Source organism: Amyelois transitella, chromosome 14, assembly GCF_032362555.1.
Source record: "Amyelois transitella isolate CPQ chromosome 14, ilAmyTran1.1, whole genome shotgun sequence".
NCBI lineage: Eukaryota > Metazoa > Arthropoda > Insecta > Lepidoptera > Pyralidae > Amyelois > Amyelois transitella.
In genome coordinates, this window is record NC_083517.1 from 7,237,991 (window position 1) to 7,261,311 (window position 23,321).

General features: G+C 36.5%; 1 protein-coding gene across 2 annotated transcripts; it reads right to left on the reverse strand.

The window, feature by feature from the left end:
- Window positions 1–5,683: 5,683 nt before the first annotated feature.
- LOC106132454 (protein decapentaplegic) lies at window positions 5,684–22,967 on the reverse strand. Of its 2 annotated transcripts, none has more exons than XM_013331879.2 (2): window positions 22,583–22,967; window positions 5,684–6,974 (listed from the first exon to the last, which is right to left on the reverse strand). In XM_013331879.2, the coding sequence occupies exon 2, from the start codon at window positions 6,956–6,958 to the stop codon at window positions 5,846–5,848; it is 1,113 nt and encodes a 370-aa protein (XP_013187333.1). In that variant the 5' UTR covers window positions 6,959–6,974; window positions 22,583–22,967; the 3' UTR covers window positions 5,684–5,845. The 2 variants fall into 2 exon arrangements, with proteins under 2 accessions (XP_013187333.1, XP_013187332.1); XM_013331878.2 differs by lacking the exon at window positions 22,583–22,967 and adding an exon at window positions 9,183–9,402.
- Window positions 22,968–23,321: the final 354 nt, after the last annotated feature.

The following is a 23,321-nucleotide window of genomic DNA, read 5'->3' on the forward strand; positions in this document are numbered from 1 at the left end:
GTGCAAGAATGCAAATCAATTATAATTCCCCCAGGGATAAGTCGTCGCGCTGCTTGGGAACCGAGCTCACGTAATCGAGAACATTCCCTATCTCTTTGTATCTCATTTGACTTGCGGTTTCGAAAAGTATTCGCTTAATTGGCTTAACTGAGACACAAGTACAATCTCAAGGTCTACCTAAGAGTAATAAGATGGTGTTAGAGGAACAGGGAGTGGTCTGAGAGGGTCGTGAGAGGCGCGAGGCGGCACCACGCTCACAGGCACCGACTCCGGCCAATCCATTTACTTTAATTACGCCGAGATGGGGATAAATCGGCGTCCAGCCGTCCACCGCCGAGTTACGAGCGAGCCGGCTATAAAATAAATTATACCCACTTCGTTCGCCTCCACTCAGTTTTTTGTTGCCTTCCAAGGCGAAGGAAAAAAACAAAAGCAAGATCTCGAGAGGACGAAATACGAAGCAAAGACAAAGCTTAAATTTATCTACTGATAATATAGACGTAGGGCGGCGGGCGCGGCAGACACGCGGAGGCCGGGTGGCCGCCCGAATTATACAGGCGGGCATTCCAGTACCCGGGCAAAAACTTGATATATAGCCGCCTTGTGACGAACTATTTCAAATTGGCTGAGTTCACTTTTTTTACTTTATTATTTTTATTTGCTCTTAAAGAAAAACGCAATATGCCAATGGACATAATTATTGAGATCGGGAAACAGATGATTTTTTGAGACTACATACAATACTCCAATCAAGATTAAAGGCGTAAGGTTTATAATTACTTTTTTGGCGAAAATCGATGTACAGATTGTTGATCTTAAAATGCAATGATATCTAAGAATAGTCGTAACCTGTCCCATAACTTACATGACAACATAAAATAATTATGCCAACATCTTACAACAAGCCTTTAAGCTAAAAATATTTTTTAATAATTCATATAGACACAGATGTCAAAGAGATTATAAAAATAAAGAAATAAGACTATGAAATCACGCGGAAATAAAAAAATATTTCAATTTGGACGTAAATTTTTATATATAAACCTAATTAAAATAGTTTATCATTTAAAAAGGGTTTTTAAAAAAAATCTATTAAGAGACGTCATTGTGGGCTGTAAAAGTGAACTTAGCCAATTCGAAAGCCCGCTACACTCTAAATGGAATTCATTTTAGTTAAAGAAATGACAGAGAGTAGGGAAGATTATAGCAACTTTTGACAACATTTTCAAATAATTGAGCATTGGCAGTTTGTTATTTTTTTTATCGCGCTACCTTTGCATGATTATTTCAGTTATTTTCAATAACAATGTAAGGAAGCAGAAACTTAAATTAACCATATAATCTCGCACAAATCGGGTTGGGTTGATTGACTTTAAAGTTTATTATCGTTCTTTGCATTAATAAATGCTTGATATTTATTTACTAAATCATTTCTAAATACTTTGTGTAGATTAAAATGCGTCCCTATTCCCGCATTTTAGCAATTTCTTGGGTCAGGTTCGTCACAACCCTAATCCAAACTCTATACTTACCATCATAAAGAGAAAACATTTTTAATTTGTTTGAAACTCGTTTGTTGAAAAAATACTCAAAACATCTTAACCGATATTTACGGCACAGAGGCATACTTTCAAAACCTTCACATACCTAGTCTACTTTTTTCTGGAAATTCCAAGAAGACCAAAACTTCACGCGAAAACTTTTAATCAAATAAACTTGATTAATGCACTTTGTAACAAATGCTTTTTAACTTTAGTCGCCCCTTTCGACATCTTCAAAAAGAAATGGTTACGTAAGTATTTTACTTAGCCCGAAAACAATATAATACCGGTGCAAAAAGCGTTATTATACGAGTACATTATCCCCTTTTAGTTAAGTAGTTTATGTCACAATAATACCGAGTATGGTTTAAACCAGTAAGAAGTAATCGATATATATTAAAATTATTCAATACATATTAATATTAAACATTATCTCATCACGCATACGTACCTATTGCCTTAGAAACCTTTGTTTGATTAAAACCAGAGATTGTTCCTAGAAATAATCAAGTTAATATCGAACCAATAAATCCATATCTATCCAAACGAATAAATTCATTTAAAGTAAGATGTGTGGGAATGTATTAAGTGAAAAATTTCAATCACAGTACGAATAATCTTGAAATCACAGTACTTACTTACAGTGTAAGTACAATACCTATATGTTACATATAAAATTTAAATGGAATGGAGTGATGAATCAAATTTATATCACACTAGCGGTCAGCCACGGGTTCGCCCTTGATGCATATATTACATAGCCCATAATATACGCAGAAAATTTTACTTTTTAACAATGCAAGAATTTTCGTGATCGGTTCAGTAATTAATAAAGTTACCAACTATACCTCCTTATATTATATCGTTAGTATGAAGTTAAACTAGTCTAGTCCATATGTATGTCATTCGTTCAAAGTTGCCATGCTAATCTCGTAGCGATGAAAAAGCATGCAAATTATGGCGGCTGCTTCCTGTGAAAATTGTTAAATTAAATCAAGAAAAAGAATAATAAACTTTATATTATTTGGGTTAGCAACCTGTCACTATTTGAATCTCAATTCCATCATTTGGGTCATACAGCTGGACGTGACCTTTCGGTATTTCTTAGACTGTTGGTTTCTATCTACACCGCAAGGGATAAAAACGTGATTATAGGTATGTAATACGTATGTATGTCATTCGTTCAATGTCTGGGAGCGTTGTTTGCTCGTCTTTGAACTAGAATTCGACGAACAATTTATATGAATGTGGGCGTTATTGTGATAATCTTATGATGTGATAAATGCCTTTTATATCTACATTGTTCCTTAAGCAAATGATAATTTATAATTGACCTTTGCTTAGTTCACATTTACAGGTGTTAATAGGCATACAGACGGCATAACTTTGAGATAATAATAATATACTTAAGACTTAAATGTGCAATTATGGTTTTTAGTATTTGACAGCTTTGCAACTGCTTGTTGCCACTACATATTTCTTTAGTTTCAAGTACTTACTATACGGCATTTCTATTCATTTTCTCTCATCTATGCGAGGAGTGGCACCCTCCGCCACAGTGTTTCGGGGCCTGGGCTCCGCGTTCCTACATTTATCTTTCCACTTATTCTGGTCTGCAGTGTCTTTCATATTAAGTCCATTTCTATTATTTCGATTTCTCATATCTTATTTAGGCCTGGAAAGTATTAAGACCTAAATTGTGTCATGGAGGCATCTGGTGGTGGTGGCTGAACACCAAACCACTTGCCAGAAATTCCACTCCCAAACCAAAGGCCTGATTCTCACTCATTAGAATAAATTCGAAAGACATTATATTATTTGTTAGAAGGTAACATAGTTGGTGCATATTCAGATTTGAAAATGTTCGAAATTATAGCTATTCAAATGGGCAATGAGGCCAGCGTATTGTGTCTTGGAGTACCTATGTCAAACGATCTTTAATTAAATAAACTAATTTTTAAGCAGGTAGCTTTTTAGTTAGATATTTTATTTAATTTACTTTTTATTAAAATAGTTACCCTAATACCATAAATTGTTTCCTTTCCTTTCATTCAGTTTAGAAATGATTTTCAACCGTACATCAGTATAGGAATTTTTTTCGAATACATCAGACTTTTTCTCGAATGCATCAGAATTGAGCCCCAGCACAGAAATAACGGAGCCTCCACTCGATGTTGGAATTCAGTAATCGCTGTTTATTGTTTATGTTTATCATCTCGTAAAACTCTACTAAAGATGTGTCCATAAATATTGACTTTTCAGTTTTATTGTTCGGTTTTGGATGAGATTGGGAAGTGAAAGTTTTATGAAATCAATCTTAAAACAATATTTATTTGTAAACAAACAATCTAAATTATTATGCTTTTACTTTTATTCCTATTCTTTGAAATTATATTCATATAATGGCTATTCATCGTATGGAGATGGAGCGAAATCTACATTTGATATAAAACAGGTTTTTCTTAATATTTGTGATTGGTAATGAAAGGAAACATTGAAGGGAACCCTTCATTTTTTCCTTTCATCGACGTGTTCTAAGCTGAACCTACGTTCGTTTCAGTTCGAAACTCTAAGTCCGAATTTCAAAATTCTCACCTACGAGTTTCATGTTTCCTACAACGTTATATGCAGAAACTTCTATCGCTTTCTTTTTAATCTGGACGAATTCCGAAGAAAAAAAGTTATCTTCATGTTTTCAGTTTAAGGCATGTTAATAGAACACAAAATGTTATTGTATATGGTATGTACTAATGTATATTATTCTATAGTATTTATACTATACGTATTACTGTGTAAAAGTCTCCCTTTCCATAATCAAACCTATCTAAATTTAGACGAGAATAAGGCAATCTATTAAATACAATAAAAAAACTCCTCCGTTAATAAATACCGATAACGCACAAGCCAAACCACTGGTTTTAGATACTTGAAATTTGGCGTATAGGTTTCTTATGTGGTTTAGGGGTGCACTAAAAAAGAATTTCCTGAAATACCTACAGTGAACGGGTTTTTTCGAGTTACGTCGGCAGAGCCGCGGGCGCTGTGTAATAAACTTTTAAAATTGCTGAAACTGTTTATAGTTAAATGCCTTTAGTTTTGTTTCATATTAATATCGAATAGTGTGCGCCTAGTTTATGGTTCTCGATTTATTGCCACTTCGAATGAAAAAGTAATGTTTGAATACGAATTGTTTAAATAAACACATGATATAAAGTTGCAGTTTCAAATCGTTTATATGTATATAAGTAAATTTTAAAACGAACATGAGTTATTTAAACCATTTCAGTTCGTAATTTATTAAACCAAATATAAGTTCCTAATACATGAATGACTTCATTAAAAAACAGTCCAGAAATTCATAACTTAATATTCATTTAAATACTTACATGACTTACTAAAAAAAGTAATACACCATACAATTGTACTTTAAATTTAAACTTTTATACTCATGTTCTCATTACTTCAAATCGTTAAATTAATATATCCAAGCGCTTTTTATGTATGTTTATTATATTTGGGAAATAAATCGAGAAATATTTATTTTACATTTTAACAGCTTATTACTCCCGCGTATTTATTATATTGCTCGAGTAAAAACTTTAAAAACATTTACGTTTTATGACTGAATTTACAGCATTTTATTTAAGACTATCATGAAGCCATATACGGTAGTTAAGAGCGTTTATAAAACATCCATACACCTTGAGTCCCCTTTGGTATTTAATCAGTTTTTTGCTGTTGCTAAGCCCAGACTGTATATTTAGTCTATAAACCGAGGTTAGGTTCATTCATACGAGTTCGTTTGGCGATGACCTTATGAGGCGTTTAATGTGACATGGTTAACGACCCAGTTAGCTGTGGAGGCTTAATTTTATTTTGACTAATGCACGACCTTTCGACACATCCGGCAGGCTAGCTAGAAGAGGTCACATTTGCCATTACTAATCAAACTAATATAAACACCGCAATATGAATTGTGCTTATTTTATACACATTAAGTGCATAAGTAATATTATTAGATACCGAATATTCTCAGTATTGATAATCGGGCATTAACAACAGTCGCATGTACATTGCATTATACATACTTCCTTTGTTGTTCTCACTAATGGACTTATCAAATAAATAAATTCAAATCATGATCTATTTGAAAATTATATATATTTATTATATTTTCGTCTCAATAATATTATAATTACACGAATATATACACAGGCACATATGTACATTTTTCGAGGCCGCTACTATATATACACTGGGTCCACGATTTTATCACTAGGTCCACACGGGCGAGGGCGCCTTTGTCATCGGCAACCACAACCCACCACCATCATGTCCTGATAGTTTTTGAGCACCACATTGTTTGCTTCGTCCATGTACAGCATGGATATAGGAGCGAGTTGTGTCGGCACGCAGCACGCCTTAGGCACCGCGGCTGGATTCACAGAGTTGACGAGCGTCTGCACGATAGCATGGTTCGTGCCATTCAGGTGGTCGGCCAGAGGGAACGGGCAGTCTCCCTGGCAGTAGAACGCGTCGTAACCATGCGGCGCCACTATCCAGTCGCTCCAGCCCACCTCCGCGAAGTCCACGTACAGAGGCCGCCGCTGGCATATTTCTCTTGCCTCCTTGCGTCTATGATGGGCTCTGTGGCCTTTCCGCGAAGCTCCACGCTTGTTTCTCGTCAGACGAGCCTTGTCCGACTCTCGGGCGGCTCTCGCTCGACTATCTTCTGTATACAGAAGCAATAGAGGTTGTGACGCACGCCAATCTTCATCGGTCTCTGAAGCCCGTCTCCGCACCCTCACGTGAGGTACACGCGCGTCCGTACTAGGTAAGTCTTCTTCTATTACACGCACTAAGAGTCCATGATTATGTTCAGGCTCAACAAACCACCGTCGCACGGCACCAACCGCGTCCGCTTTGACTACGCCCTCAGCGGGCCGTAACAGAATAGAGTCTATAAGTCTTAAAATGGGAGCACTTTTACCACGTCTACCGGGTCTCACCACGTCGTATATTAAAAGTCTTTGCGTGGAGGTCACACCAGTCGCACGTTGGAAGGTGAGATCTGCGCCGCGGGCGACTTCATCGCCGGGTACTCCAGTCAGGTTGAAGTAGAGACGGAAGCGATGTTCGCCGGGGAATCTGTCGTCCACGGGAGTGGGCGTGTGATGGAAGGAGCGGGCCGTGTTGGCCGCGGCAACCGGGATGGCGCCTTGGGCCTCGTAGAGCAGGCGCATGGCTCGCGGCACCGGCGTGGCCGGCAGGCCGGCGGCGCGCTCGGGCCGGCGCGGCATGCCGAGCAGCGCGAGCAGCTGCTTCTCGGCGGCGGAGCGCGCGGCCTCGTCTAGCCCCGCGCTAGCACACAGCGCCACCAACGCGCACACCACCGCGCACGCGCACGCCCCACGCATAATTCTCCTCGACTACCTGCAAAAGATAATAAAATATGTGGTTAAACAATTTTTCATAAAAACATTAGAATCTCTTATTAAAAGTATGAAGGGCTATTTTGGAAATTATTTTGACGATTAAATTCAATACTAGTCTAGTAAATATTCCGTCTGATAACTAATTCATCTCAATGGATTTGGCTTTAAAGTCGTTTCAATTTGTCTAGCTCATCAATTTATTCCGATAAATGAAAACAATTTTTTATAGAATGCAGTTCATAAATTTATACTTCCCGAGAGATACAGTTCAGTTCCCAAAAGAAGGAACCAATAGGTATACATGATTCTAACAAAGCGTACTTTGTGTAAAACCGGTAGTCATTTTATCGTCACTAAATGCATTTATTTCATTGAATGCACCAGCACACATTGTAAATAAAATGGTACTCGTTTATATTGCATCTAATTAGGTAGTTTTGATGCACTGGACACTGTCGACGGTGTGTCATGTTGTAAGGTTAACAAGTTTTAATAAAATATTAATACATAACAAGTGATTTGCCATAACCTGTTTTATTTTTTCAATTATGTATTACATTATCGTTTTAAAAAGGACTGTTAAATAACCAGACAATCAATTTAACTCAAATAGAGTGTGGGTTTAGCTTTATTTTCACACTATCAGTTTTCAGGAAGTACTCTTTTACGCAAGCTCAGCTTATTTAAGATCAAGTCTAAAGTTGGCGTTAAATATCTTAAGGATCACGATCTAGGATTATGTACTAACTAAAACCAGCATGAAATAAAAACTACTTATAACTTCTTCAAAACATGAAAACAAACTAATATCTGTGGAAATAAACAATGTTTTTTTTATTAATTTCTAACGATTAACAGATAGAATGCTTGAATACAAGTTTTTTAAATAGTTTATTAAGTTAAATACAGATATTTAAACGCATGTGCAAATAGAAATAACAATAATAAAAAATATTGAAAACTGTGCTATATAACAAAAAATTATCTTGTAATTAAACATATTAATACCCAAAATATACTAAATGATAAAGTCGCGACCTTTTTATTATTTTATAACGAATATATTGACATTTGTAGGTATCAGAAAAAGTTTCACAGCTGTAAACATTGATTTACGTGGAATGTTCACTACTTTATTCAAATATTTTTGGATTTTATATACCTAATACATATGACGCCCAAATTAAACTGTTATTGTTGATACTTATCTGATTATTAGTATAATGATGAAAGTGATCATTATCCGCCATCCAATTAAGTTCCGAAAAGAATTTTACAATAGCTTTAAATTCGAAACTAAGACTTACTATTAGTATTTGTACCTATATCTTTGTTTATTTTATATTTATTCATATTACAAAATAAAAATATTGCGGATTATTTACTAAAGAAATAATATTTTTTCTAAAATTACACATACTTTCTTTAGGAAATAAAAATAAATAGAATTTGAACTAACATACAAATAAAGAGGAATAAAAATGTTATTTTTAATTAATGTGATAACATGGTCCTAAGCTTTCATTTCAAAATTACAAACTAACATATGATAAGAATTAGAACAGCTATTAAAAAAACATTGTTTGAATAACAACGCAATCGTTCTACAGACCACAAAAAATAGAATTATTATATTAGTATGGCCATACACTTATAAGAATTCAGGTTTTTAATTAGTCCACACGGGGCAGCGGCTTCGCGCTCATAACGTGGCCACAAACAAGTCTCTAATAAATATTAACTGGACATTTAGTAAGCAGATAGGGTTTTAATCAAAAACTACCGTATTTTTAACACAAAATAAGCAGTTAAGTTACATAAACATGCAATGCAAATATGGATTTCTCGATCGAACACTTTCCAAAAGCGTACAGTAAAAGACATCAACGGGATGCGGCGAGCGAGGCTCGCGCGCCCTCCCTCTGGCGATACGAACACAGCTTGTATCGAAGCAAGTGTTAGAGGAACTTTTAGCTTTATAAACTTTTTTCTTATAAGACATCTGATGAACGACGATACTAAAGAATTGGCGTCTGCACAAATGCCAGTTTACGAGCTACATCAAACTTCATGGACGTTGTCAAATTTATGTTGTTGTTATGTTTTGATCGTTCTAGCACGGTCGACCGGATCGCGGCGTACGTATTTCGAAAATAATGCGGTCAAACCGGCCGCAGGCGCACGATCGCTCGCCTCTCTCACTCACCCGAAATTTTAACGCATCCAACGTCGTCTGGCAAAATCCGCAATATCCTCGCGTTCAGCGCTTGGGGAAAATGTAGAACTGCACTCGTTCACGAAAAAATCGATGGCACATAACTGAGTATGGTAACATCACTAGCGCGGGCATGTAAGCGGGAGTAGTCGCTCGCGCGGCGCGTGTGTTGAGCGTGTGAGATGCGCATCGCGTGCGTACGGCGCGCAGATCGCGGGTGGAATGAGTCTGGGTGCTCTCGCCAGACGCGGCGGCGTCGGCGCACGCCCCCGCGCCCCCCACCCCACACGCCGGCCCCGCCCGCCGCCCCACCACTCACAACACACCCCGCCACATCAACCCCTACACACCATCAACATTTCCTTCCACAGTTTCCTTCTTTGGACCCCTCACGATTGGTGTAATTTTCAAGACATTGACATTACTTAATGTAAAATCATTTCACGGTTTTCGCGATTTTCTCTGCGTGTCCAAAAAGTTTTTCAGTCGCTAATAGCCCGCGAACCGCAATCATGATTAAAAACAATCATTCCGAAGTATTCCAATAGTTCGGAATTTGTGCTTTGCTTACAATTGTAAGAAAAGACACACAAATTCCTTCCTTAGCAAATGTTAATAAATTTAGGAAAATATTAATAATAATAATGATAAAATTCGAGACAGCTACAAAGCGCTACGAGTGTGCTACAACTCTGACGACCGCTACGACTGCTACGACCGCTACGAGCTACGACGCAGTGCTTTCTCCGCTTCTGTTCTCGTCTACGCTAATTTCTGAAATTGCCAATTTATATATTTATGTACAAAAAGGAGAAATTTATTACCAGGGCACGACTTATTTCATGAGAAATTTCTTCTAGTAAGCTCACGGCAGGAAAATGTAAAAATGGCATTGGATTGTGTACATAATAAATAACATATAAACTTACTGATACAAATAAAAATTTGACAATAAATAACCTTGGCTCATAATTGCATTGCACGATAATTGACTTGGTCGTTTTTGCGTAATTAACGAATATAACTAGATTTTTAAATTCACAACTAGTTATTTAAGTTAAAAAATCGCTTACATTTAACAACATAGAAATACTTATAGTACACAGCAAAAAATAATTCCATACTAATTTCATTCCATTCTAAATTCCGACTCAAAAATTTTTGTGTTACTTCTGAATAGGAATCTTTATATTCATCCTAAGTCTTACCCGCGACGACAAAATCACGAAGTTTGAGCTAGCTTTTACCTAAGTAAGTTCGACATTTGTATTTTTGGCTATATTGTGTGACAAATACTCGTACATAAATTCTTACAATGATAGCATAAGAGAGGGAATCTGTCATTAACGCAAACACAATTAAACAATCAACACGTCAGAATTACAACTGACTAAACTAATTGTTCAATTTAATCGTTTATTAAGGAAGCAATTAGTTGGTGCCTAGTTTGACCTGACATGCTGCAACCGCTGGCCTTCAAAACTATATGAATTGGTTATGAAAACCATTGTAGATACTGAACTGAAAGGAGGTATACAGATGCTATTCTGTTTGTGTTCGAAATATATTACCAAAAAATTTTTCCCTTACCGATGGCTTCCGTCACTAGAACCCTTTCTATGCTATTTACAGAGAAAATTTATCTCTAGACTTTAGTAAGACGCATGTAAGACCTTAAGTTGTTCCCCCTTATTCTCTTTCTTAAGTACTCTTTCACCTAATAAAGCTGATTGATTAACGCACACCCCAAATCGTTCGGTCTGCAGATTTGACATTTCGCGTGTAGGTATTTCTATTATTGATTTTTGCACTAAGAAGGATTTCTCAAAATTTCCTCGGGAAGGAAAATTTATAGAAACTTTCGGAACTCTGACTGTTATCAAAGCAGCTAAAATATTATAATGTTGGTACATGTAAAATGTGCACGGGCCCATAGGAACCCGGTCATTTGGGAGGCGTTCCTGGGGCCAAAGCCAACAAGAAGAGGCCCTTTGGTACCTTTTGTTCTAAAGTGAGATGGCTGCAGCTATGGAGATCTGTCCCTTGTTGAACCATTGGATTCACTTGGTCTGGGTCATGCGGAATGGGTTACTGGGCTATGGAGTGAGATATGGACATCTGCCTCGAAAATCTCCCACGTAATTTTGATTAGGGCATGGTGACTCGCTGCTCATTGGCCAAACAACAGCAGCCTGTGGGCACCCTAAATAAGCCACCATGCGGCAGCCAGGGCGCAACAAGAGGTACTCCGTGCTGGTTTCCCCGCTATTAGGTACGTGCAATACACAACCATCCTGGAACAAAGGATATGCTCTTGCGACTCAACTCTGGCCGGCCGGCCAAGGCAAGCCAGAGGCGGGGATAGTGTATGTGTGTGTATCGCGTATGTCTGTAAGTTTCCCAGGAGGTAGGGTCCGTGGTGTCGCTACTCACCAACGGCTTCGCCGCCCCACGGAGACTGACTGCACTGGGAAGGAAACCCTTCCACAGAGGGCGATAGGGTCGTCACGTCGCTATTATCATTATAATATCTATTAATAAAGACTGCTTTAATGACAAAGACGACCTACTAGCATAAAAAATCATTGTGTGCGTCTTTGATTGACACCAAGTAAATTTACAAAAAAAGGGATTAGTGCATCGGTATATTCGTTTAAAAAGAATTTACTTAAAATTTAAAACAAGAACTTTTTATTTTTTCTGACAAAGATACCATATCTTTCTACATCCTCAATGACTCCCAACGTTTTCAGTTTCTACAGATATCTATGTTATTGTTCTTTGCACCTGACTATAAGAATAACAGATGTCAAGTTGAGTGAGATAAATACATAGGAACAGCAATCCAACGCGATGACTATTCTTTGAACAATGATCGTGATGAAAGTTTTAATGGCAGGTGCCGACGTTTGTTATTTTGATTTGAGATACGCACGTGCCAGATGGAGCTATCTAAACTGTGTCATATTTTTTTTACATTATTCCTAACAAGTTTTCTCTGTGGAGATGACTAGCAATACATTACAGTTAGATGCAACACGTTTGTTCATTTTACATGATTTGTCGAATGTTAATCATAGATAGTGTTGCAACCTCCATGGTTAAGAGATAAATCACCAGTCTGACGCACAAGGGGTTCTAGGATAACGAAATAAATATTTATGTCACATTTATTGTATGTAAATGTTTCATATGTCATCGTTAAAAATAATTAATGACAGACAACGTAAGTACAGCTGAAATTTCTGGGCGGAGATCCCTGAAATTTTGCAAGTTTATTCCTTGGTTAACTCAAGGAAACTCTTAGTGAAAATGTGCTGTGGGAATGGAAAATAAACGAGATAAGCTCGGGCGGAGCCAAGGGCATAATTAGTATTTAAAATACTTTAATAATTTTATTTTTTATGAACCCACAGTGTGACCCATTTCATTGTTGTAATGTTATTTTTATTTTATTTATTCCTGAGTAATATAATTTACATACATATAAACATAACTTCACTACTTTGTAAACTGCCTGGCTGCCTGGCTTTAACTTTCAGGAACGTAAGTTTATGTAAATGTTAGCTATGATTCAATGAAAATAGGTAAATAACTTTGCAGAGAAAAATACATTGTCAGGTATCTAACATACCGTACCTTTTGGTTATCATTTTACGATCTTACTCATACCGGGCTTAAAGTTTTTATTTTTAGAATCTTATCTCGCCATTAATGAGTCCACTATATGCTATTTTATTATTAAATAAAAGAATATTTTTCTCAGAGTATTTCTAGACTAATTTAATCTTATTGTTACGGTGCTTAATTCTACGAAATCTATTTAATGGCTTCAGTTGTGAAGTAATAAATAAATCTGTTATATTCCACAAACAGGCCAAAAAAAAATTAAGTCTAAAAAATGCACCACTTAAATTACAACAGCCATTCGTACTCAATCCATCGAACTCAATTTACAGAGTGTACAGCAAAACATGTCTTACCAATAACAACTTAACTATCAATCTTCAATAATGTGAAGACTTCCAAAACGAATTCCATTACTAATTATTTTAAGTATGCGATCAAGCAAGTGGAAATTGCCGAGGCGGCTACCGTGCGCGCGCGGGTTGCTACTGGAGCCGTTACGCGCAAACTCAAACAACAGAAGTCGCAGATGTAGGACTTCGATAAAGAACTTGAGTATATAATGACACTTCGATTAAGAAATTGAGTATATAATAAAACTTGCTGTTACCTCATCCGCCTTAAGTCTCTACAAATTAAAACTTATATTGTTATTTCATATAAAAATCACAACTTGCCCGCGACTTTATTCGCCTTGAATCGCTATAAATTTTAACTTATTATGTAATTCCAATGTCTAAGCTACATTACTAATGTACTGCACAGTTTTATAAAAATCCGTTTTGTAGTTTTGGCATGAAAAAGTATTAAACACACATCCACACGTCCTTCAGCATTTATGCATATCATTTATTTAACTACTCTGTCACATCTAATATATGTATACCTCTTAATGTTTAACACCAAGGAACACAAGAATATTGTACTGCTAACCAAATAACAAGAATTGGTAAGTACTATAAAAGATCGAACAACAATTTGGAACGTGCTAGTATCTATAGATTATTTTATGCGTACGCGTTTTGTTAAAGTGAATCAAAGAAGGTGCTTACAATCTTTGCATTCTGCTTTTAGGTGTTGGGCTAGCAACTTAACAGTATCTCCGAATCTCAATCTTAAACTTGGCTCAGTCAAGGTGTAACTTCTTCTATACCCTCGTCAATTTATAGCGCAAATAACCAAGCGCTTGCTCTTGATTTTTTGTTGTTTTTTTTGGCGCGTGTCTCTCGCGTCCGTTATATGTGAGGTATTCTGATCGCGGGGAAAGTTAAAAGCTGTTTGCTCTTTTATACCTGTTTCAAGAGGATCTAGAATTTTAATAACATGCAACATTCATTAGGTTGTCAATTCATCTCCATTATTTGCAAGTCTTTGTTACTACAGATTTGTAATTTGCGTTCATGATGAATTAATTAGTAAGATAAAATTTCATATCATGTTTTTGTACCTGGTGTTATTATAGTATATATAGGGTGTACCAAGTCTTAAACCTAGTAATAACTTTTTCCCAAAGTCAGATCAAGAGTTTTCTTTGTACGAATAGTGATGAATGTGCATGAAGCGAAAGAAATATGAAGAGACCGTGAAAAGTGGAAAGATGTAGTCTCAGCTCATTTCTTAAGAAGAGGCGTGATTTCATGAAAGTATGTATTTTGTTTTTCATGGGTATGGTGTGTTTAGTCAAATACACTGAACTACAAAACATACCTATTACTACGCTTTAAATAGATCCGACGTAAATAACATACCTAATAAGTTATTCTCATTAAGCAGAGTCTAAAAACATAATAGTCTATATTAATTAATTCGTTATGTTTCAGTTTTGAGTTCTTATTAATTCCTATACTGCATTTAGCGACATACGAATGAGATGTGGTCGCGACAAGTTAAGCACTCTTAATATTATCATTATCATGATCTGTTTCAACATTGTGATAGAAGGTTCGATAAAAAATCAATTCCCGTAGAAACTTATTTTCCTCACTAACCATTAACGTTCCCTTCCTAAATAAGTAGGTAAGTACTACATTCATCATCATTACCCGAATAAAATGTAAAACCCTGTATGTAGCAGTGTTAGTAGCTATGCAACAAAAACTTTCATAAAAATAGATCCAGCCAGTTGATCATTGACTCATGCCCTGTACAAAAATGAAACAACACCTAAGTAGTTATAACTATTCTGTGATTCTTTACACAGAGAATCTGTTAATATAACTCAGTTTCCTCCTCGTTGACTGTGTATCTCTAAAATGAGGTAACGATGTCGACATAAAGGTTCGACGCTTACTTGCCACACATTTTTATTGTTATTCTTTATGGTTAATTTAAGTGTTGATAGGTAAACGTTTGTATATTAATTTAATAATAAATACATAGATATTATTTATACTGATTGGTTTCTGGTATAATGTGAACTTGACAAAACTTGATCTCACCTAAACAAAAATCAATCACCGCCGCTTTAAGAATAAGAAATTCACCAGGCGAATTTAAATTTTTTTTTTCCTGTACTAAGGTTAAAATCACGATAACAAAGTATGTCAGCGGCGGAGCCATGCCGTCTGCCACCCACGGCCGGCGTCCAGCGTTGACTCACCAATTCTCAGCTCATGTAGGTATGTAATTAGCCCATTAGCACACACGCACCACTCAAATGCTCAATTAGATCAACGACCGCCGGGAATAGCAGCAGATTACGTCCTCCTGTTGGATTCAATGAAACCCAGGATAATGCTCGTAATTGACAGCTCCCGTCGTCTAGCTTCGAGAATGGACACGCAATCTTGCGATTCCACCAATCTGTGTAATGTTAAAGGAAGGAGTGACTGACACTTATAATGTGCAGCGAAAATGAGAAAACGGATTTGATATACAAATCCCTACTAGGTAATAGTATAAATAACAAAGTAACTAAGTCTGTCTATCTGTTACGCTTTCACAACATAACCACTGAACCGATTTTGATGAAATTTGGTAGTTGCTCTGGGGAGAAATTCTACTTTTAAGAAGGGGATAAAATACTTTTTCGGCGCTATTGGTGCTGTTTGTTTTCAAGATTAATTTCTTCTTCTTTCAGTGCGTCAGCTAATTGAAATTATTAAGGTAAGTAAGGAAGATATTAAGAAATACCTACCTGGAATCAATTGTGCAAAGCAAAAATCAATCCCATAAACCTATCATTCCTACCCCTAAAAGGTCTGAATCATATAGTGGACTCATCATAAAATTAAATTCTAACATGAAAATTTTCATTATTTATCATTATTTGTGGCAAGCCCAATGGGATCTTGGAACATGAGAAAAATGTTTTATACTAACGCACTAGGTATGTAATAAGACAAATCAACGAAACCCCAAAAAATGTAGGTATCAAGATTAATTTTTAAAGTACTTGTTTACCTATAGGTATTTATTACGAAACACAATTTAATAGGACTGGAATATAAAAGTATAGGTAGACATGTTTTAACTATTTCCTTTATTTGAGAAAATAATGCCAATATTGTAGCGACGAATGAAAAGGTACCTATTAATTAAGGGAAACGTTATAAGTAGCTTTTTGTCACCATTTGTTTAATTTATCTAATGTGGACCTTATAATGAATGCACCGGCTCCAATTGCATTCTTCTTATAAATTGTGCATACAATTGCATTCATTTGACGCTGAGAATCACATTCAAGGTCGCAACTTATTTTAAAATCACTTTTTTAATTATTTTGATTATACAAAGGGCCAATCAAGGGACACTATTTGATATGTATGTATATTCCTATCTATCCAGCTTGTCGTGGAATTTCGGTCTTTTCCAGACTACTAATTAAAAATTATTTAAAAAAGTAGTTACTTACTTATAAAAAAAATTGTGAAATAATAGCCGACTAGATAGGATAGGCTTATATAATTACTTGGGATTTTTCTTTTAGGCGATGGGCTAGCAACCTGTCACTATTTGAATCTCAATTCCATCATAAAGCCAAACAGCTGAACGTGGCCTATCAGTCTTTTCAAGACTGTTGGCTCTGTCTACCCCGCAAGGGATATAGACGTGATTATATGTATGTATGTAATAGCCGACAACAAAAAAATAGGTGAATAAAATTTCTGAACGTTGATTGAAACTGGACCTATGACCTCAAGGCAAGAACTGATCCCTATAGAGGGTATTTTTTGAGTAATTTATATATTTTGTAGAAATTTATCTTTTTCAAAAGATTATTATGAAAGAGTGCTTATATGCGTATATAATAAACCTCCCGACCTTGAAAACTTGTTATGCAAAAATTTAACTTGGTAGGTATACCATGACCGAAATTTAGATGCCTTCAGTGATAGACACAGAGCTGCGCTTTGGAAGAAAATCAATTAAATGTGAAATGAGTCAAGTATTTTATTTTCAGGGCTTCGATGTTCTTCGTTAAAATCAAAATTAATTGTATCATTACACAGTATTCCTGATTTCGTCGGTAGGCGAGTAAAGCGTGAAGGCTTCAATATAAAATTAGCACGAAAATAGCATACTTTAGTATTAACTAAACTTGAGTCTATTTTAGATCTAAATAATTGTAGTTTTTAAAGGTTATGCGTAAAACGCGTGCGATGCCGTTGGCGACAGATAGTACCTATACCTACTAATCACTAACGTTACCCAAGTTACCAAGTAGGTACTAGAGAATTACTATTCCCTAACCAAGTAACCGTGGGATAAATCCTCCAGTAATTAATAATCAAAGAATACTCGTAAGCCCTCACTGCGTCTTTAAAAACCTGCTACTTTCTAATTACGTAACGGGCAAAGGAAACCGTAGCATTGCTTCGAACTTAACAGTTTTAATTGTGAAACGCCGCATGAAACTTTATCATTTAAAGTATTTAAATTATGTCTTGTGCCGAACGGTGGCCAGAGTCTATCGGACCGGTTCGCACACTATCACGTATATACATGCACATATAAAACACACATTGACAACAGACCACGAAAGGGTGAACGCACACTGCATCACATCACACGCGCCTAAAGCGACGTCCCGCACGCGTTGGTTGCAGGTTTCAGATTTCAGATTAAACACATTTAACCTCAAGCATTTCATTCATTTTCATCATCCAGGTGGGTCGTGACGTGTCCACATCAGAATTTTAAATTTTACCAACAAAAAATTGAGGTATCGACCAAGGATAATCTGGTTCAGAAAAAATCTATTAGTTCCTAAAATTGTGCCCTAAAATCACAAAAAATGTCGGCAATCAAAAGGTGGTAATAAAAGAATTTAACAAACCTCCTCCTTTTTTTAAAACTTATGAGTCATCAAGCTTTAAGCTGTTCATTATATTACCACATCTATCAAATATTAGATAGAATTTTCCCATCTAATGATAATAACAATGTCATTGTAGGTAAGAATGTATATAAATTAACATTTCCCAAGAACTTTGCTTACATGGTAATACATAATTATAAAACCAAATACAGCGAAAAAAATGAGGGAATTTGACTGTGTGTCAATAGATAAGTCTTTTATTTAAGACAGAAAGCATATAAAATAAAACCACGGTGCGTGCGTATGTAAAGTGTGTAAAGCGTTATTTCCAAATGTGCGTTCACCCTAATAAACTACTACCACGGGTGAAGTTCTAACCTGCAGAACCCGTGTTGAAGACGTACCGGCTCTAAAGGGCTACATCTAAGGTGACGTCAGCGACGATGATGTGTACCGTTGCCATGACGAGCTAGATTTCTGGTAAACTTCTAGCTTGATTTCAATAAAAGAAAAATTAAAATTAATTTATTGGATTCATAGTGAAATAGGAATGCCGCTAAATGGATTGTGCGTATATAATTAAGAGTCTGGAGAAGGACCTTTCATCCCGGTATAAACAATAGGACGAAGCTGTGGGTAAAAGCTAGTTAAAAATAATTCTCAATAATAAAACAATAACTTCTAAATATGTACTCGTAAGAATGTTCGATTCTAACGTCACGGACAGCATAAAAGAGGCGGCGTCAGAAGACAGTGCGCAGTGGAGCGTGATGCTCGGAAGACCTTCTGCCTGACACGCTTCGATTCCCACCAATCGCGAAGTCGTAATAAGAAGTTGCTTTGCTTATCTAACTACTTGTAGTTTAATTTCATTGGTACAACAGTTGCAGTTATCCCTCTTTCCTGAAAGTCACAGCGTATTTCCGACCCCGAAGTGCAATTTCAGACGTAGACCTATAAAATGTTCTTCTGAAAAACAATACTTTAATTTTTGAATTCGCTGTGATGTGAGAGAAAGAGGGATATATGCAATTGTGTGATCAGTTGTACGGTATGCATCATTGATCTGCACTTGGGCAAAGTTGACAAAACTTTGAGCCTGGCTGGGCAACTGTTATTGAGATTTTAGATACAATTTTTTAATACCAATGTCCTTTAGGTATATTTTAATCTAGATCGAGAGATGTGCTACTCCACTCTGAAACCAAAGCATTGCCAACGCTTAATCGATAAAAAATATGGTCCCTATCCGTGCCATGTGTTTCCGGCACAAAAGAATGTCTCACTTCGTTTCTTTCCCATGGACCCAGTGCAAATTGATGATTAAAGTTTGGTAAACACTGACCGTGTTTACCACTTAGGCACTATGACTCACAGTGATATTTTCTTTTTGCTTTAGTCCTTCTGGAGAAAGTAAATAGTAATTAAACAGATTTGCAACAACTTTACTTTTCTCTGAAAATCTTTAAATAAGATAAGATGTCTTCCTCTAGCAAAAACAACAAAAGGAAAGAACCGCAAAGATGGTATGCAAAACAATTTTTTTTGCTTACTTTGTTTGCAAATGCCTTTGGTAAATTGTGTCCGGAATATGATACATATAATCACGTCTTTATCCCTTATGGAATAGGTAGAGCCAATACTCTAGAAAAGACTGAAAAGCCATATACAGCTGTATGGCCCAATGATAGAATCGAGATTCAAATAGTGACAGCTTGCTAGACCTTATTATCCCCTTGATTGCTTTTTTGAATTTTTCTTCCCTACCATAACAGCATGGAATGCGCTAAATATGTATATGTCCGACATCCACGGAAAAGAGATGAAATTTAAGTGCCGGGGACCACACTGCGGAGTGTGATAATAAGGTGAAAACATTATTATCATTATTAGTACAACATACATACATACATACATATGGTTACGTCTATCTCCCTTGCGGGGCAGACAGAGCCAACAGTCCTGAAAAGACTGAATGGCCACGCTCAGCTATTTGGCTTTAAGATAGAATTGAGATTAAACTAGTGACAGGTTGCAAGTCCAAAGCCTAAAAAAAATCCCAAGTTTGTAAGCCTATCCCTTAGTCGCCTTTTACGACATCCATGGGAAAGGGATGAAGTGGTCCTTTTTTGTATTGGTGCCGGAAACCACACGGCACTGCCGGGAACCACACGGCACTATAATTAAAAAACCTTAAAATTCTCTATTTGGACCACCACATCGTTACCTTTGTATAAATTTTTATAGGATAGCCAAGTCATCTGATCCTTAGCGACTATACTAATATTGAGGTATAAAATAAAGTTTTATAAAAAATGGTTCAAAATAATTTGAGATCATTATCCTGCTATTTCTTATCAGAGAACTTTTCTGCTTAGAGGGGACAAAGGCGTGATACTGTGACATACAGATCAGATAATAAATTTCTTTGAATTAGATATTATATTGAACTCTCGATTCACGTCAATGTGTGTGGTGGTCAATGTTCATTTTAAGTAACTAGAGTACCCCTGTGACTCTGCTCGGGTGCAACGAATTCGCGAAAATTTGTGAAAATCCTCTCTTAATGCAACTTTTAAATCAAGAGCGGGTAAACTTTTAAGCGGTTTGGGCTGTGCAACATATTTCAGTTAGTCAATGTCCTCTTTTATACATATTTAGATTTAGTTTTATAATAAGTAATGTAATAATTTTCCTGTTTACTTTAATTAATAGCTGCCAACTAGTTACCTAATTTATTTATATCACATAAACGTAACAGTGGAAATAATGATAACGTTCGCCTAAAAATAGATCCGCAGGTTAGTATTTATTCTAAGAAGATGAGTAGGTATCAATCAGCCAGCTGACCATGACAACAATTAAAAACATTTCTCAGCATGTAAAATTTATCTTACATAATCTAGGCAACGACCTAAGAGCAATATAGTGCAATACGGAATCCAGACTTGTAATATGGAATGGAATGTTTATCTGACCTTTATGTCCAATTAAAGCAATTTTTTGGTGTGAAGATATACTACAATTAATCATATATCATTAAAAACAGAAATACTTATTATGGTTCCGGTACCCAAGAATAAAGAAAAAAAGGTTAATTAAATTGATATAAATAATTACACGAGTATAAAACAGTAACTTGCAAAGTGCAACGAGCATGCACTCGGTCGCTGAGCAAAATTATCTAAAACAATATAATTTATATTGACATTATCGCGCACAACATGGTACAAACAATGTGTGTCGAAGAAATCAGTCTGATTGTGCTATAATTGGCTATCAATACTTAGGTGTGGTTTCCTAGTACCTATAGTAGGTATACTTTTTATACTAGGAGTATAGCCTAACGAAAAGAAAACAACTTATTATCTTGATTTGTATATGACCTGAAATCATGTTTCTAAGAGATTTTTAGGAAAAAAATTTATAACTCTCTTTTGAATACTCGTTTATCATTTTTTTGAAGATGTTGACTTTTATAACAGAATCTTAATTGTTTAAGGTATATTGGAAAGTTAAAGGACACAATATATGACCTTGAGGATAACTATGATCTCCACTGTCCACAACTGAATACCAATACGATCACGTTAGGTCAAAACTTAGAACGAACGAAGTTATTAAAAAAGGAGGTACTCGTAATAAGACGTAGTATGCCTTGAGAAAATACGTGAATAGACGTTTATCTTTTAAGTATCCATCAATTACAGGCATCTTGAACTCACTTTAGGGCTCACTCAATCTTTGTATTGGTGGACTTATATTGATTTGATACACAACTGAGTCAAATCCAGGCTATTTTGGTAAAATGATCGTAAAGAAATGGCAGAGGCAGAAAAGAAGGAAGAACTGTTACAAACCATACTTGGCAAGCAGTGTGAGAGACATGAAACTGGGCCCATAACCCAGCTTATTTTATAAACTGTGTTGAGAATAAGGACCTTCTTTTCCTCATTCATCCTTTTTCTTCTTTCTTTATTATTCTTCCTACAAATTCGTAAAAAAGTTTTGTATCAGTTGGTTTTAAGGTAGGTAGATGCCATATGTATCTATTATACGCAAGGAGACACACACACAACACCACCACAAGAAGGATACTGATACATTTTGAGACAATCTTCTTGCCGCAGTTTTTAGATATGGATTAATTAAGCCCCTTTTAATGGTATGATATATCCGCCTTCAGGTAAGTAAACAAAGATATTCTCAAAGGAACGGAGATCTCAAAAATGCTAGATGGAGACATTGTTGCTGCAGTTATCCAGTTAAAAAAGGAACTGTTTACTGCGCATACTCGGTTACTTTTATCTGTCTAGTCTTTTTAGCATTTTTAATTTGTCCTTGTCCTAATCATTCACGGAATGTTGAGAAAAATATTCATACGGGTTATGTTTGTTATTGCGACGTAACAGCTATGGTGTGCGGCGAAAAACAAGAGGTTTTCTGAAAATAAGCATAAATGGCTTGTAATATATCTATAAAAGTATGAATGCGGATAACATACGTAGCTCATTGCACGTCGTGGAACAGGTGAGCGTGCTGGGGCGGCACGGGCTCGTCAGCAACGCCGAGCTGCGCGCGCGTCACCTCGCGGCTCGCGGGCGCATATCGAAAGTTCAACGCGAGAACGAGCGCGCATATGTAAATATCGGCACATTTACAAGCGAAAGGGTTCACCAGAGCGGCGCACTAACGCAGCGTTGCGCGGGAACTAGTCAGGTGAGATTCCTACGGCGTCCGATAGAAAAATGTCGAACGAGTTCGGGGTCCATCACCGGCGCGGGTGTGTGGTACGTAACGCTGTTGCCGCTCGACTGCCGCCCTCCTCTCACCGCCACACTGTTGGTATATTTATCGCTTAATTATTGGACTCGTCTGAGTAACAATTACTTATGAAGCTCAAGTGGCACCCGGCGGAGGGCGCGCGGCGCTACTGCGTCTGAGCTTGCGCGTTGCATCACGCCCGCACGCGCAGCCTTCAGATTTTATCTCAGCGCCCGACCAATCCACGGCTCACCTGTTATTCATATCATACACACATTAACCTCCAAGTTACAACACTTAGCGATATCTTCCTGGCTTCTGTTTCCGTGGTAGTTACCTTTATTCATCTTAATTGACGTATCTCAACAGGTTATAAGTAACAGCATGCCATCAACAGTAAAATACACGTCAGACGCAAATATAATATAATATTAAAATCAGTGTTTACTTATACATAGCAATTGTTGTGTGTATGTTTC

What these genes read in the sequence shown, in the direction of transcription:
- LOC106132454 (XM_013331879.2), bottom strand. Translation starts at nt 6,958, where the DNA reads ATGCGTGGGGCGTGCGCGTGCGCGGTGGTGTGCGCGTTGGTGGCGCTG.